Here is an 18,393-nt window from a genome sequence, read left to right on the forward strand (position 1 = left end):
TCCTCTGGCTCCCAGTTTGTGATCTCTGGGTCACAGGGGCTTTGCTAGGACCAGGGAGATCAACTCACTTGATGGTCAACAGGTCTTCACACTCCGGTGTGTAGGACACTGCTGTACTGTTGTGTCTTATCTCCTGCTGCCTTCTGGCTCCTCTGGATATCATGATTTAGCCACAATCCAATCTTAGGGCTCATCCCTCCTGCTGGAGTCCTCTTCCTCCCATTTCTCAGATGCTCCTGGGCAAGGCTCGCTTCCTCACTCCATTTTGCTCCGACATCACTTCAGGAAGGCTTTCCTGATTACCCTAATTACAACTGCAGCCTTAGCTCTCCTCACCTTTATTCTGCTTGCCCTCCCTCGCCCTTACCACTCTGGAATATGTGTGATCTCTAGGAGGTCAGCGATAGGGCTTCTGGTCTTTCTTGGTCTCTCTCTGCCACCGGCATTAGTGCCTGGCACAAAGTAGGTAATAGGTGTTCGATGAGTGGAGACTCAAAACTCAACCTATTAGCCTTTGCTATTGTTAAGTCCTACAGCAAATTAATGTTCAGAAATAAAAAAGGTAGTTTCATGGAAACTATTGGTACAAATCTTCATATAGTGTTCATTTTAGGCCATGTGTGTACATTTAAGCCTAACTATATTCTCTTATGGTTTTTCCTAAAGGATCTTTAAAAACAAAAGTTGTATTTTGAAGTTTTAACACTTTTTTTCCCTCAAAGATTTTATTATTTATTTGTCAGAGAGTGAGCGAGCATGTGTGCAGAGCAGGGGGAGCAGCAGGCAGAGGGAGAATCAGGCTTGCTGCTAAGCAGGGAGCCGGATGCCAGACTCGATCCCAGGACCTTGGGATCATGACTTGAGCCGAAGGCAGACACATAACAGACTAAGCCACACAGACATTCCTTAAGTTTTAACTTCTTAATCCAATCTAAATGTTATGATATATATCTATATAAATGTATTTTTTATTAAAATATAGGGAACATCGGGGCACCTGGGTGGAGCAGTTGGCTCAGGTCATTCCCTCAAGGTTGTGGGACTAAACCCCAGGTTGGGCTCCATGTTCAGTGTGGAGTCTGCTTAAGTTTTTCTCTCCCTCTGCCCCCACTCTCAAATAAATAATCTTTTAAAATAGATATAGGGAACAAAAAACCCTATGAATTATGTTTACATTGAACAAAAATTTTAAACAGTGCCAGCTATGCAAAGGGAGTATTGTTAATTGCAGGTAATGCAGCTATTGTTTCCCTGAATAAATTTTTTACTATATTTTTTTATAGAATATTTCATATATAAGGTTATGTGAAAATTTTGTTGACGGTTACCCAATTTTCCTGGTTGACTTCGCTAGGCAAGGTACAATATACTTAAGGCTTCAGTATCTGCACTTGATTGTGGGCAGAATCATAAAACGGCTTTTCTGTTTAAAGAGAACAGATTTTTATGCCCGTATGGTCTAATACACGTACTGCTAATTCAAAACCTTATTGTAAATAGTTGACTATATGTGCATGCATACACAAATTGCTTTTCTGGGCCAGAGTATTACAAGCAGCATATACACATATTTTTTAAATATATGAAAACTTGGGAGTATTATTAAAATTCTGAAATCTAGTAACCTGATAAATTGGAATACTTTTTCTTTCAGGAAAAATTATCCAAGCATTATCCAGACTATTACCTTAGACAAAAATAGAGGTTTACAAGATCTATCTTCTCTCCTCTCTTCCCCTCTCCTTTTATGTGTACTTGAGATTACTTGCAGGTATCCAAAAATAATTACTTCATTGCCACCTGCTACTAGGAGAACATGGCCGAAGATGCTAATTAGCAAATCTGAAAAGAATGAAAATACATACCTTAAAAACCCTCCTACACAATTACAAGTTGGTTGTATGTATATTAAACAGATACTGTTGCTTGGGCAATTAAGACAGTTACCACGATTCATGTACTCAGGAATAAACTCCTTTGTGTTTCTTGCACACACCTTAAGTCTCTGCACCCCTTAAGCATCTGAACTTTTAAATAAATACTAAACAAATGATACTATCTTTTCCCTGCCTTGAGGTTATCCTCACCAACAGCCCTGTGAACCATACCATATTATAGTACAGTCTTGTTCTTAGCACTGCTTCCACTTTCCCAGCTTATTATACCAATGGTTTCATGTCCACAATCTAGGAAAGTAAAAAGCATTACTTCGTGGTCTTTTCTTCTGTTCAGTCTTGTTCATAGTTATGTGGTTGATGTTCCTAGAAGGCCCAAGAATCAAACCAGTAATATATTAATAATTAAAAAAAAAAAAACAGTAAAATTTTAACTCTCTCCATTATCACCTCTTTTATGTAGTATTATCCCAGCTTCCAAATGTGAACTTTTCTGGTAATTCTATCATCTTTCATTTTGATACAAATTTTTTGAAAAATTTCTTACTGGTATTGTTTGGCAGAATAGCATACATTTAAGTTGATTCAGTCATTATTATGAGTACATACTACACTACACAAAGTAAACATACCATTACCTCAGGACTTTCCTGTACAAGGCAATCTCCCCATACACTATTTAGCTCTCGATTACTAGAGATGTAAAAAGACTATTTGTGGGGTCTTCTGTGAGTCGGAGTACTTCCCCTGCTACCTAACATCCCCCGCCCCTCGTGGGGCTGTATCATCTAATCTGGCCTGGGCTTGGAAATCTGATAAATGAACTTGTTACAGTAATGTATTCACTATGTTAGCAAGGTTCTTCATGAGATTTGCTGGGCTCTCCCCTGAGGAAAAGACAACAGCTTTTGCTTACAGATTTTTGTGGCATTTATGTGGTACACTCTGCTTCTTAGTGTTTCTGTGAGCCTAAATAATATTTTAATTATCTTTTCATTTTTAGCTCTTCCTACAATTTCCTAACATTTATTGCTTAAAAATATTTAAGTAAAAAATGTCCCTAAATCAAATTTTAATTTCCATAAATGTCTAGAGCAATGGCTACAAATTAACATGAAATCGCATTGGTGTTCTTTGGCAGTATGTTCAGAGAAATGGTGACCAGATCTTAATACCAGGAATTATGAAGAGTTGCCAATACGTTTTCTAGTGAGAAGCATTTACTTCCTAGTGTTCATCGTGATAAGAAGATTGATACTTCAAATAATTTATTGCTGCTTTATAGTATACATAATTAAATGAAGAAACATGTTAAACTCAAGGGAATTTTTAATAGTTACTTGCAATTGTTATTGCAGGCAACAACTTGTACATGATTTTATTTCCAAATCCACAAAAAACAAATTTTATACAAATCAGCACTGTAAAAATGTCAATTACAGCCCCAGAGGCTTTGCTGGCAGAATAATTGTCTAAATTCTAGGATATGGGAAACAGGTTTTTTCTGGATTCATCTTTTTTCCTTTTCTTTTTTTTTTCTTTTTTTTTTTTTTACAAAAAAAATTTACAAGTGAAATGTTACTACAAAACTTTTTATAAGGAATTTTTGTAAAACATTTACATTTTACCATCAACTATTTCTGTTTTAAAATCATTATGTAGATTTAATACCCTATGCTGCACATCAATTTATGTGGGATGACAACTTAGTGACATGCATAAAAAAACACCACAAGGCATTAAAATGAAGACTTAAATACAAATATTGTTGCAATAAAACAGTTATAAAATTGAAAAATAGGACCTAAACATCATGCTTATCTAAGTTTGACAAATTAACTTTTTCTCCTAGATTACACACTTTTATTACTGCTCTCATGAGAGTGTGATAAATAATGACTTAACATCAAGTTCTAATGTAATCAGCAACACATACACAAACCTAACCAAAGAAAGTATACTGTAAGAAAAAACTATTCTAACACTGGAGTTCTACCATGATAAATACATAGCTTTGCACTGATAATTACAATAAAGAAAAGTTTTATAATGGTGGCAAAGGGAATGAACAGTGAAATGCCATTAAATATGACTCTACTGCACATCTGTGCCCTATTACTTATAACAGCTATATCCCACTGAGTCAAATAAAGGACACTGAAATTTACGATTCTTATAAGACAGAAAAGTGGATTCAGAATGGTATGCAGAACAGACTGTCAAAATATTTCTAATTTCAGTGGTGAAATGTGCACCTGCTAACACAAATTAATATATTTTATATGCTATAAAGCTATCCAGATTCAGTTTGTTAAATTTATAATAGGCCTCATTGTTGATTAAAAAATAACTTCTATTTTTGATGAGCATACACAGGTATGCATTAAAACTGGTTCTTGGAATAATGGTGCAGAGAGCTCATACTTGGTATTAACAACAACAGAAAGTGTCACTTTGAGGAAACATGATTCAAACATTAGGAAAGTTTCTTTGCATAAAAAAATTTATAGCACTGATTGTGTAGCATAATGATAGATAAAATATATATTTGATGTTTCAGCTCCTATATAATAAAATTAAAATTAACACTACCAAATGCTCCTCTGTACCAAACAAAACAACAAACTGATTCTGATGTTTTAAAGCCAGATACATCAGTTGTTAAGAGTACATTAAATAAAATATACAAAACAATTTACAAAATCCAACTAAAATTTAAAGACTTTGTTACAAGTCTACAAAAGCTTTAAGAAACTTGAAATTTATAACCACAGTGTAAAAATTTTTTTTCCTTTAATCTCAAAGCTTTTTATACAAACTGAAAGCACAAAAGACCTTCAGTTTTATATAACGCTACAAAGGGCTGGCCTAAAGTGTACATAGTGTAAACAGTGATCATTACAGTATTTCTCCTTCATCAAAAATACAAGAAACATCACAATTTTGGAAGAGAATTCGCATGAGTAGTACTTTTCCTGAAATAATAGAGAATGCACAAGAAAACACGTACCTTTATTCAAACGGTCCCCAAACTAATAATGTTAATAAACCAGGCAGTTAAAAATTTGTTTTCAAATGGTCAATTCCAATTCCATTATGCTTCCACGTAAATACATTTTTAAAGTCAGAGATATCTTACTAATACTTAAGCTGTTGGTATAATCCAAATTTTTTTCACAAGACTTTTGGCCATCTTTCCTATAAAACCCTTGCATAAACAATACATTTTTTTCCTTTAGTCACTTATTAGAACATTATTCTGATTTTTAAAAAATAACTTGCTTCATATTATCACATTGTTATGTATTTGTTAGGCTGTCTTTTTAGGGAGAACTCAGTTATCGGCATAACATAAATACATTTCTATGTTATAAATTAGTAACCAGCCTTCTAATACAGTTCTAGAAATAAATGAGGTTGGCTAAATTTTAGTAGAGAGGAAAACGGAAATTGTAATGTAGTTAAAAGATAATTTTCTGCTGGCCTTAAAAAAAGGTGTGATAATTCCTTCTTTGGCTACCAAGTCAAAGCATAAAGAATTCTGCACATTGTCAACATAACTCATATTTACAGAATATGAAACTACAGAATGATTTATACTCTATGCAAATATTTCCAATATAAACATTTAAAATGAATTTTGTAGTTCAACCTAGGGTTAGGAATATAATCAATCCTAACTTCAAAACCTTACATGTTAAGTTGCCTCATTTTATTTTTCTGAAGCTATTATGAGTTTTGTTTTAACCACCCTCCCACCCCAGTATTTTCCTAAGGTTTCAATCTAAAATTTAACCTAAAGTTTAGCTCTATGTTCTTCTTGTGTCTCCAAATGGAGAAAGTACTTGGACTTCACTGATTGTCTGCATACACACTACTATAATGTAGTGGTAATAAAGATCTGAGCTGCATCTCAGATTACTTTTTTGGAACTTACCTAATTCAACTGTTGAAGAATTTCTAACATTTAGAAAAGACGGCCAAAACTATTTTCAGTTAATTTTCCAAAAACAAGCTAAGGAAATAAAGAATTATCCCTATCATCAGTTAGCTATCTGTTTTCTGTGCTATAGGGAAAAAAAAATACATAAAATTATTACTGACCGAATTTGTAACAAAGTACTTCCAAAGAAAACAAGTCCAATTAAGGTCCAGCCTGCAAACTACTGAGGTCTGTCTTTTTTAAACATGTTAACACATGATTTTAAAAGAGGGGGAAGATTCAGTTTAAGGATTATGTGATCTATTTCCAAGTAACTACAACTTATAGTATGGAGGAAATACTTTTCTATCTGTTTCCAGTACATCAGTTTGCTTTTTCTATTTTTAAAAATTCAACACTTCACATGTTGACCCAGAATCTTGGAATACTTAAAGAAGCCAAGAATGAAAACATGATTTCCTACTCTGTAATCCACTTGACCAGCCCATTTCCAGATTTTCAAAGGTGTGTAAACTTAAGTGCAGCACTAGAGGTCTCTGCTATAAATAACTTTTTAGAATTCTTCCATGTTGGTTGAAACATTGGGAGTTGCTGGGTTTGAATCTTGAGAAATGGCTGCAACTGTGACAATTCTTGGGGAGCCAAGCACCTCTGTAACAGATGAGTCCAGTTCTCCCGAGGTAACAATGGCAAGAGCTGTCCCACCACCTTTCTTATTCTGGTGCGTTTTGACATGTTTGGAGAGATGATCACTCCGCATAAACCTTTTGGAACATTCTGGGCATTCAAATCTCTTTTCACCTAAGCAACAACAAAAAAATAGTAAATGAAGTCATACACATTTTACTTAAATGAAAAATTTTTAAATAATTTCTCTTCAGAGCATACTATACTTTTAACTTTTGACTATTGCAAAATACCTTCTTTCTGTTTTTATTTTAAAATGCCATCAAACAAAGGGCGCTTGGGTGGCACAGTCAGTTAAGCATCCACTCTTGGTATTGGTTCAGGTTTTGAGATCAAGCACCTGATCTGGTTCTGAGCTCAGCGTAGAGTCTGTTTAAGTTTCTCTCTCCCTCTTCCCACCCTGCTCCCTGCTCGCTCTCTCTCTAACAAATAAGTCTTCAAAAAAATAAATAAATAAAATGCTATCAAACAAGCAGTGTGGTACAGGAGAACGAGCATGCGATTGGGAATAAATGACCAGTTAAAGTCCTGATTCTGCTAAGGCCTACAAGTAAAAGCTGGAGCAAGTTAAGTAACCACTCAGTTTCCCCATCTATGAAATAAGAGGATTTCTAATAGACGATCCCCGCTGTAACAATATATAATGTTCAAGGCTTAAGTCCACTTTTCCTTAAAAACTAGTCTTCGTTTTAATTATAATGCCTAGAGGCAAAAACTACCTTAGAACTACTTAAAATAAAATCAGTTAATAATTTAATAGTGTACTGAGTTTCTTTAGAAGGCAAATACTCTATTTCAGATTTAAGAGTTTTGAGGTCTCTCAGAACAAGGCTGTTAGGTTCTTGTATATAAGGTGATCCTTAAATATGCTCTCCTTAAGATTTAAGATAGTTCCACTGGAACTACTTCTCTATTCTGGAATAAAAACTAAATGTTAACTATAAAAAAAATGCATTTCATTTCTGTGTTTAATGGGTCGAGTGCACAAAAATTTGGTTAAGTGGTATACCATCATGTGCACAACAGATCGACTATTAGTTTTAGTCCTTCCCTCTAAAACTTGTTATTTAAGGGAAAGAAATGTTTTCCAAGTCTGACACTAGAATTGCAATCATAAGAAAATTCAGTTTGGCTGACTTCTTTACTTTGCCCTGCTTTCGACTTATCAGTAGAAAATCTGTAGGCTCAACTCTGTCCATATCAGATAACGCACCATCTTCTTTGTTTGCTTTTATTTTTTAAAAAATTACACTGACATTATTTGATTAAACTTCTCTCTTTCAGTCTTGAAAAATTAAATGAAAGGATAAATACATGGTTTAGGCAAAATTCTTTAAAATGTTTGCATTTTCTGAATGCTGATACTTAGACAAGGGCAAAAAACGATTAAATGTTGGTCTAAGGTTAAGACTGATCTTGAAGTCCTCTGACCTTCCAAGTCTCCCATTTTATTTCCAAAGAAAAATTCACAGCTTACAAATTTTAAAGCTAAAAGAAATCTTAAAGATCTTATTTTACATTTTTTATTTTATAAATGAGTAAGCTGAGGCTTCGAAATCAATCTTCTTGGGAATCATACAACTATTAATGTCACAGCAGGATTCAAGGCACTGTACTTTTGGTTTAGGCTTTTTATGCTAATCATCAAAGTGCAATTAGAGACCTCTTTTCTTTTACAACAGCAACAGCCAAGAATAATCAGAAAAAACTCAGATGGCGATGGCTGGAAGACACCAGATCATTTAGTAAGCACTGAATCAACTGGGTGATCAACCTGTACATAGCAGCTGCTTAGTAAGTCTTCATTAGCTGTAATGTTCACGAGCTCAATCATTTTGAACAAATACTTCTGCAACATCTACAATGTACCAGTCACTAGTGATACAAAAATGAACAAGTGAGAGTCGGACACTTTAAGAAGATTCTATTATCTTGAGATAGTCATTGGCAATCATGTGGAGCTACCAGTACCAATTAAAAAACTCAAGTCCATGAGACACTATGGACTCTGAGAGACAAACTGAAGGTTTTGGGGGAGGAATTAGGGGGGCTGGCACATATTGCATGGAGCACTGGGTGTGGTGCATAAACAATGAATTCTGGAACACACACACACACACACACACACACACAATTAAATTAAAAAAAAAAATTCAAGTCCCAGCCAATCTAATGACAAACTGTATGGGATACCATTGTGACATGGTTTGTATGTGGACCTTTAATCTGCCTACTCCTAACTGCTATGGGTGTCAATTAATTTTAAGCAATAAAAGTTGGCTAGAATCTTAAATTAAGTAAAGTACATTGCACAATTAAACTAACATTAGGGAAATGACATTTCAGTTTGCTGCCCTTTTCCACACTGAAGTGTGTTTTCTGTAGTGTCAGACAATTTCTAAATTTCTTACTGTTAGCAAACTGGTCAGAATTCTTACGCTAATAGACTACAGTATCTTCCTTGTATAATTATCTTAATTATTTTATAATTATTCTCAGGAGGTTAATACTTCTGTAATTAGTATAACTAATTATTGAAACTTGGTATTAGTTACTTATGATAAGCAGGAATGGCCCCCAAAGATGTTTATGCCCTAATCCTTGGAATTTATGAATATGTTTTATTACATGGCAAAAGGGATGTAATGAAGATTACAGATGTTAACACAGAGATTACTCTGATTTATCTGAGTGGGCCCAATCTAATCACAGGAGCTCCGAACAGCTGAGTTTTCTTCAGCTGTAGTCAGAGTTGCAGCAGGAAAAATCAGAGAGATTAGAATCAGAAGGGACTTTATCTGCTACTGCTGGGAGAGGTGTCCATGGAGAATATGACAAAAAATACGGACAGTTTCCAGGAACAAACAGTAGCCCCAGAAGAAAGCCAGCACAGAAATAGGGACCTGTGTCCTACAAAAGCAAAAACAATTTGGTTGACAGAGTCGATGAGTTTGGAAGCAGATCCTCCCCTAAAGCCTTTGATAAGGAATAGCCAGCTGACACCTTGATTTTGACTTTGTGAGATGCTAAGTGGAGGACGCAGGGCTAGCCTACTCAGACTTCTGACTTAAAGAAACTGTGATATAATAAATGTGTGCTCTTTTAGGTTGCTAAATCTGAGACAGTTCATTCCGGCAGCAATAGAAAACTAAGAGTTATATAAGCTATAATCCTGAAAAAATTAAGGCCTAATAAGATAAGTGATAACTGATTTTATTACATGATCCAAAATATATGAAGTACCTTCATTACAAGTATCCAAAGCAAAATACCAAATTTTACTTCTATTAGAAAATATCCAGAACATAACCCAAACTCTGGTTTAACAAAATGAGTATAGAAAAAAGAACTGCTTGGGGTGCCTGGGTAGCACAGTCGGTTAAACATCTGACTCTTGGTTTCAGCTCAAGTTGTGATCTCAGGGTTGTGGGACTGAGTCCCAAGTCAGGCTCCAGGCTCAGCGTGGAGTCCGCTTGAGATTCTCTATCTCCCTCTCCCTCCACCCTTCCCACTCATGTGCTCGCTCTCAATCTCTCTCTCAAATAAATAAATAACTAAACAAACAAATAAATCTATCTTTTAAAAAAAGAAAGAAAAAAGAATTGCTACTTTGACCTAGGTTATTAAGAGAATGCCTTGTTATATTAATGACTGTTAAAATATAGTGGTCTTTTAAAAGGACCCAAGTAGAAGATTCATATTTAGAAATTATATTCAATTATTTCCTAGAATAAGAGTAATTTCTCTCAGAAAGAGCTGCTGAGCTTTTCAGTGGAATCTTAGATCTGAGTAAATACAATAAATTAGATCTTTTAAGCTTTATTTTTTGAAGTACCATCAAGAGCCAACTATCTTGCTGTCACAATCTGTTTTCAACATGTCGCCTTCAAATCAAGCTAATAAAATGCGTAAAACATACTTTATGAATTAATGTTATTTCTGTCATGATAACATATTTATAAATTAAAACTCACAAATTAAAATTGATTTCAGGAGCAGACTAAGTGACTATGTTAGTTCCCTGGGATTTTGTATGAAAGTAACACAAACTGGGTGGCTTCAAACGATAGATATTTATTCTCTCACAGTTCTGGATGCTAGATGTCCAAAATGAAGGTGTCAGTAGGACGATGCTCCCACCAAAGACTCTATAGAGAAGAGTCTTTCCATGCCTCGTCCTAGTTTTGGTGACTTTTGGCAATCCTTGGCATTCAGTGGCTTGCAGCTGCATCTCCCGAATCTCTGCCTGTGTCTTCACATGGCCTTTCACCCTATGTTTCTGTGTATTCTTTCCTTCTCACAAAAGATATCAGTCACTGGATTTAGAACCCAGTAGGTCCTAAATCTTAAGTGGGTTCTAAATCTTTGGCAGTAGGCATGGTATGACATCATCTTTAATTTAATCTGCAAAAAACCTATTTCCAAATAAAGTCATATTCACCAGTGATTAGCATTTGAACATCTCTTTTTAAGAGAGACAATTCAACTCACTACAGGGACACTGTTAAATGTCTAGCATTTGATATAGCTAAGTAAAAAACATACCCCGTGGCTTACGAATAACTTTTACCATATATCCATATGTAGCATATACAGCAGACCTTGGAACAACAAGGTGTTAGAAGCACGGACCCTCGTATCTGCACAGTTGAAAATCTGTGTGTAACTTTTCACTGCCCCCAAACTTAACTACTAATAGCCTATTGCTGAGTGGAATCCTTACCGATAGCACAGTCAACTAACAAATATTTGTGTTACATATATTATATACAGTATTCTAAAAATAAAGTAAATTAGAGAAAAGAAAGCATCACTAAGAAAAAAAGGAAGAGAAAATCCATTTGCAGAACTTTAAGTATTTAAAAAAAAATCCATGTATTAATGGACCCGCACAGTTCAAACCTGTGCTGTTCAAGGGTCACCTATTTACAACTTTTTAGTAACAATAACAACTTTCATAACCCACATTAAAGGAGTAAATTTTTAATTTGTTCTGAGACGCCTAGTTATTCAAACTGGGAGACTTGCTGGGTCCCTCAAACCATCTCCTCCAACACTTTCAACTTATTAGTCCATCCTGGACACCTGTTTTAACATACACAGCCTAGAATATCTAAATGAATCTTTTCATGAGTACCCTCAATTCTATCTTTACCTGTGGATAAAAGTAAATTAAAAGGGGGAGCAATGACAATTTCCAAGAAGTCACATGGCTTAAATTTTCTTGAAGTGGAAGAACTGGGAGTAAAGGGAGGCTGAGTGGGAAGGGCAATGGAATTAAGAGTTGAATATTTTTAAGTAATCTCCACCCAAAACAAGGCTCAAACTTACAACCCCAAGATCAAGAGTCACATATTCCACCAACAGAGCTAGCCAGGTGTCCCAACAAGATTTAGATAATTATTAAAGTAATGAGGAATTTGACCAAAAAAATAGGAATACAATGCTATTCTGATTGACGGGCTGAGATTTGAGACTATGACTTTATAGGGACATCAATTTGCATAATGACTAATTTTTCATTTCCTTCTTCAGTAACTATCTAGTTGAATATAGAAATCATTTGATCAATTTTATCATGAAGGCTTTTTAAAAGGCAATCTCACCTACTCTAATAGTTTTAACTATGATCTATAAATGGATAATGGCATCAAGATCCAGATTCCTAAATTCAACTGTGAATTCCACACTCCTTAGGTGTGCCATACACTTCATCCAACATGTTACAAACAAATTCATCACTGTTTATTAAAGGAAAAAGGCTGAATCTTGATTAGAACAGCAAATTTTATGGTATTTTAACTTTCCTAATTCCATTTTTAAATTCTCCAGAAGCCTAGCAGCTACCAAACAGAACAGAATGGAGCTGGAATGCTTTCAAAACCTCATGTCCAAGGAATTATCATTATGTGATCTGTCTTGTGGTTCTTCAGAAGACCTCACGTAAAAGACTAGTTTACTAAATCTGACTTGGAGGCAGCCCAATGTGAAAAGTCTTTTTCCAGGGACAGAAAGGAATATGTGTTTGTCTAAGACAACTGTAGTAAGTGTTTTAACTTCATGGATGCCCAGGGCAGTGGATAATATTTGGGACAAACAATAAAAAGACTAAACAAAAAACTTAAAAGGAAAAACTGGGAGATAAAATATCCATAGTGGCTTTAAAAAGTTCTGGCATACTCCCTGGAATCTGGATGACCACATACATGCTTAATAAAGCTATGAACATGCCCAGGAAAGATTTGAGAAGCCTCAAACTCTCATGTGTGCTTAACGGTTGAGAGTCTGCATATGCAGGAAGTGGAGGCTAAAGCAGAGGTGACAATTGTCCAAGTGCTGCCAGGCATTCCAACATACACACAAAACCTCTCAGCAAGAGGGAGAGATTTACGGATTCAAGATAGTTAAGACTATCTGCAGAATATTTAAGAATATTTGCAGACAGGATAGCTGAATACCTCCCAAACTGATGAAAAACAATGTACACATCTAAGAAGCTCAGTAAACTCCAAGTAGGTAAAATGCAATGAGATTAACACTGAGACATATAAACTGCTTAAAGTCAAAACCAAAGAGAATCTACAAACAGCAAGAGAGTGATACATCACCTACAAGGGACTGTCAGATAATAACAGCTGATTTTTTACTGGAGCTTATAGAGGCCAGAAGCAGTGGGATGATACACGATGAAAGGAAAACCTTGTCAACCAAGAATTCTACATACAGCAAAACTATCTTTCAAAAATGAATAGGGGGTACCTCAGTGGTTCAGTCAGTTGTGTGTTTGACTCTTGATTGGCTCAGGTTGTGATCTCAGAGTCATGGGATTGAGCCTTTATTGGGCTTCTCCCTTGGCAGGGAGTCTGCTGGAGATTCTCTCTCTCCTTCTGCCCCTACACCCAGTGCCTGCTCGCTCTCTCTCTCTCTCTCTCATAAATAAATAATCTTTTAAAAAGATGAGAAATTCAGACATTCCCAGATTAATAAAAATGGAAAGAATTTATTGCTAGCAGATTTGCACCTAGATTATTTTAAGATGTGAACTGTAATCCCCAAAGCAGGCAACTAGTAAGAAAATATTATATTAATATTATAGAAAAATAACAAGGGGATTAAAATAACACACAAGGAATATTTAACACCAAATGCTAGTAACAGAGGAATACAGGAATAAAAAGAAGACACCTAGAAAACAAATATGAAAATAGTCTAAGTCCTCATCAGTAATTGCATTAAATGTGAATGTACTGAATGTTCCAATTAAAAGGCAGAGGTTACCAGAATGAATTATAGAAAAATATGATCCAATTATACATTGTCTAAAAGAAGCTCACTTTAAACTCATCAAGAATAGGCATAACAGGATGGAAAAAAAAACACCATGCAAAAAAGAGCTGAAATAGTTATATTAATAACAGACCAATATGATAAAAAGTTACTATAGACAAAGACACTTTACAATGATAAAGACTCACTCCATCATGAAAACATAGCAATTATAAACATATATGCACCTAACAAAAGAGCCCCCCAAAAAACCACCACAAGAAACAAAACTGAGAGAACTGAAGGAAGGCAGACAATTCTACAATATACTTATCCTTTTCCTATAGTCTCCATTTCAACTGATAGTAGTTATCACTGGTACCTACTATTTCTTTTCTCACGTTTAAAAAATCACCAATCCTGTCAATTTTATTAACATCATCATTTCTTGATCTGGTTGCACATATTCTTACAACTTTTGTTCTAGTTAGGATCTTGACAACAATCACTGTTGTCCTTACTAAACAGTCTCAAAACTATTCCTTATAAATCTATTCTCCCTACAAATACCAAATGGTCTAAAATAAAAAGATGACCAATTTGATTAACTGCTGAAAACTGTCAGTGGTTCCCCATTTCTTAAGGCTGTGGAAAAAAACAAAATTAAATAGTTTATAACATACAATGGTAACTGACTCCCACCTACTTTTTTTTTTTTTTTTAAATCTATTGTCACAAATACTATGGTTCCAAACACTGAACTGTTTGCATGTCCTGACATATGATACCTTCTTCTTTTTGTAGGAACTGGATTCCAGCTCAGAATAAAAGTTTTGACTCTGGTCTACCTCCCAGCCATGTAACTTTGGGCAACTTCTCTCTCCAATTCTCAGTTTCTTCATTTTTAACTAGGAATAACAGAGATACTTATTTTGTGTTACTCTTCAAAGGATTAAATGAGAAAATGAAAAAAAAAAAAAAGCATTTAGAAAAATGCCTACACAATGAAAGGACTCAGAAATGTTAGCTGTGACTGTTATTGCCTGTCTGAATCTGTTCACTCTACTGCTCCCATGGCTCATTCTTATTCATCACTAATAACTCAACTTGTCTCAAGGAACTAAGTCTGGGCCTTAGTAAAAAAATCAATCAGCCTCCTAAGACTTCAGTGTAGGCTTTATTTATAAAATGACGGTGTTGCACAAAATCATTTTTAGGAATTCCTCTGGCTCTAAATACCCTTGGGAGAGTTAAGAGAAGTGCTGTATGATACTGAGGCATATGTAGAAGGTTGGAAAGAAACTGGTTTTGGATTCTCAAAACAAAAACAAAAACAAAAACAAACAAACAAAAAAACCCCTTTCTCCCTTTTCACATTACAATGTCTCAAAAATGAGTTTATCTCTCACTTTAAAACAGGTTTTAATACTTAAAATAACAACTTATACAAAGTAAAATTATTATTTTGGGGACATGGCTCTATGAATTTTAACAAATGTATTAAATCATTTAGTCATCACCAAAATAAAAATATGGAAGTTGCTATCACTTCCAAAAATTCCTTCATGATATCTCTTCATGGCTGAATTCTTTTTCCCTTATGCCTTAGAAAATAATTATTCTCTGTCTCTATGGTTTTTATTTTTCCATAAACTGTCATACATGAATGGAATCATACAATATGTAACGTTGTGATGCTGGGATTATTCACCAACACACCTGAATTTCATCATTGTGGCTGTATATACTAATAATTAATTCCTCTATGTTGGAGAGCAGTACTCTGTCGTATATGTTGGTTCACCAACTGGCCCTGTACACAAAGGGAAAGGAGAAAACAAAAGAGGCAGACCATGTCTCTTTTGGTAGGTGGAAATTTTAACTTATAAGAAAGGAAATTTTAACTTAAAAGAAAGGAAACTTACTTACTTATGAGGCTTGTTTTGAATAGCCACCAGATGAATATATCTCTACATCTACCTGCCAAATCTAAAAGTTTACACAGAGGTCTTAACTGGGTTCAGTCACATATACTGTCTAGATGGTTTCAACATCTTTCTCTCTCAAGGTTTCATCCTTCCCATTAGGGGAACAGTGGGCAGAAATCCAGGGACAGAGGAAGGGGTGAAAAGCCTCTGATTATCCAGGTCCAACTTGCAGATCAACCAGCAGTCAAGTCTGCTGGATTACCTCTTTCAGCAATATACCACAGTTCTTAACCATTCAACCAGTTGAAGAATATTTGGGTTGTTTCCAATTTGGGGTGATTGTAAGTAAAATCTGCTATATATATTCATTGCTTTTTGTGTGAACATAGTTTTTGTTTCTTTGGAGTGAATACTCAGGAGTGGATTGCTAGGTCATAAACTGAGTATATGTTCAACTTTTATAAGAAAATTCCAAAATGTTTTCCAAAAATGTTGTGCTACTTTGCATTCCCACCAGCTTGGCATTCTTGGCCGTACTACTTCTTCTTCTTCTTTTTTTCCCCCCTAAAGATTTTATTTATTTGACAGAGGAGAGAGAGAGATCACAAGCAGGCAGAGAGAGGGGAAACAGGCTCCCTGCTGAGCAGAGAGCCCTATGTGGGGCTTGATTCCAGGACCCTGAGATCATGACCTGACCAAAGGCAGAGGCTTAACCCACTGAACCACCCAGGTGCCCCTTGCCAGTACTTCTAATTGTCAGGATTTTGGTGTTGTTTTTAATTTCAGCCCTTTTAATAGATGTGTACTGATATTTTATTGCAATTTTAATTTGCATTCCTCAAATAAGGTGATACAAAATACCTTTTCTCATGCTAGTCAGATATATGTCCTCTTCAGTGAAATGTCCATATCTTCTGCCAATTTTAAAAAATTGGGTTGTTTACAAATTGCGGAGTTTGAGAGTTCTTTATATATTCTGGATGAAAGTACATTGTCAGATATATTTTTTCATTCTCAGTCTGTGTCTTATGTTTTCATTTTTCTTAACAGATGTTTAACAGATCAAATATTTGTACTTTTTATCGAGTCCAATTTATCAGTTTTTCTTTTCTGGACTGCGCTTTTGGCCTTGTATTAAAAATTCTAGCATACCCAAGGTCACAAAGATTTTTATATTTTATTCAAAAAGTTTTATACTTTCAAGTTTTAGTCTGAGTAATTTTGAGTCAGCCTTTGTAAAAGATACAAGGTATGTAGCTCAAAGTTCTTTTCCTGCATGTGGCAATTCTTCCAAGCCATTTATTGAAGAGACTACTGTTTCTCCATAGAATTACTTTTGCATGATATGTATGTGGGTCAATTTCTGAATTCTCTATCTGGTCTTACCTATGTGTCCTTTTTTTCACCCAAACCTCACAGCATTCTAATACTGTAGCTTTATAGGAAATCTTAAAATCATTGAGGGTCAATCAGCTAACTTTTTGTATTTCTTCAAAACTGTTTTGACACCCTGTTTTGCCCTTCATATAAATTTTACTACCAGCTTGCCAATTCTGTAAAATACTGCTATAATTGTGAGAAGGACTACTATACTGGATCTGTATATATATATCTGGGAGAAGAGATACCAAAACAATACTGGGCCATGGAATCCACTAACACGGTATATGTCTACATGAATGTAAGTCATCCTTAATTCTCTCACCAATATTTAGTTTTCAGCATACATCTTACATATATTTTGTTAGAGTCCTAGCAAAGTGTTTTATTCTTTTCATCCTATTAAAAATGACACTATTAAGCTACTCGTATCCAGTTGTTCATTGCTAGTATATAGTAAAACAATTCATTGTGTACAATAACCTTGTATTTTGCATTCTTGCAATCTTGCAAATACTGATTAGTATGAACAGCTTTCTTGTAGATGCCAGGGTGTTTCTAAATAGACAACCAAGGTGTCTGCAAATAAAGACACTTATTTCTTTCATTATAATCTGGGTTGTGTCTTTTTTCTGCTTTATTGTACTAGGTAGGACTTCCAGTACCAGGGTGAAGAGAGTGATAATAATCCATCATCTTGGGGCACCTGGGTGGCTCAGCCAGTTAAGTGTCCAACTCTTGATCTCAATTCAGGTCTTGATCTTATGGTTGTGAGTTCAAGCCCTGTATTGGGCTCCATGCCAAATTAAAAAAAAAAAAAATCAGACATCTTTGCTTTGTTCCTGATCCTATGGATAAGTATTAGGTCCTTCATCAGTAAGTATGCTAACTGTAGTATTTTAACAAATACCCTTTACTTGGTTATAAAGTTATTATCTTTGATTCTTAGTATGTGAGAATTTTTATCAAACTAAATGCAGATTTTCTCAAATACATTTTGTGTATATATATTTAAGTAATCATGTGATTTTTTTCCTTCTCTTGTTCATATGATAAATCACATCAACTGATTGATTTTAGAATCTTCAATCAACCTTTCATTATTGGAATAAACATAACTGAGTCATGATACATTATTCTTTTACTATTATTTTTTTTTACTATTATTTTACTTTTACTATTTTGTTTTTACTATTTTTTTTTTTTTTTACTATTTACTTTTTACTATTATTACTGGACCTGGTTTGCTATTTTGTTGAGGATTTTGACATTTGTATTTATGAGAATACTGATC

At 34.8% G+C, this 18,393-nt stretch overlaps 1 protein-coding gene across 3 annotated transcripts in view; it reads right to left on the reverse strand.

Annotated features, from left to right (window-relative positions):
- Window positions 1-3,459: 3,459 nt before the first annotated feature.
- SP4 (Sp4 transcription factor) overlaps window positions 3,460-18,393 on the reverse strand; it is an 83,858-nt gene continuing 68,924 nt past the window's right edge. For all 3 annotated transcript variants that reach the window (XM_032873569.1, XM_032873558.1, XM_032873549.1), the window contains exon 6: window positions 3,460-6,639. In XM_032873569.1, the coding sequence (XP_032729460.1) occupies window positions 6,392-6,639 (248 nt within the window). In that variant the 3' untranslated portion in view covers window positions 3,460-6,391. The remainder of the gene's footprint in view (window positions 6,640-18,393) is intronic.

The sequence above is a fragment of the Lontra canadensis genome, unplaced genomic scaffold (genome assembly GCF_010015895.1).
Source record: "Lontra canadensis isolate GAN:19392208 unplaced genomic scaffold, GSC_riverotter_1.0 scaffold2, whole genome shotgun sequence".
Lineage (NCBI taxonomy): Eukaryota > Metazoa > Chordata > Mammalia > Carnivora > Mustelidae > Lontra > Lontra canadensis.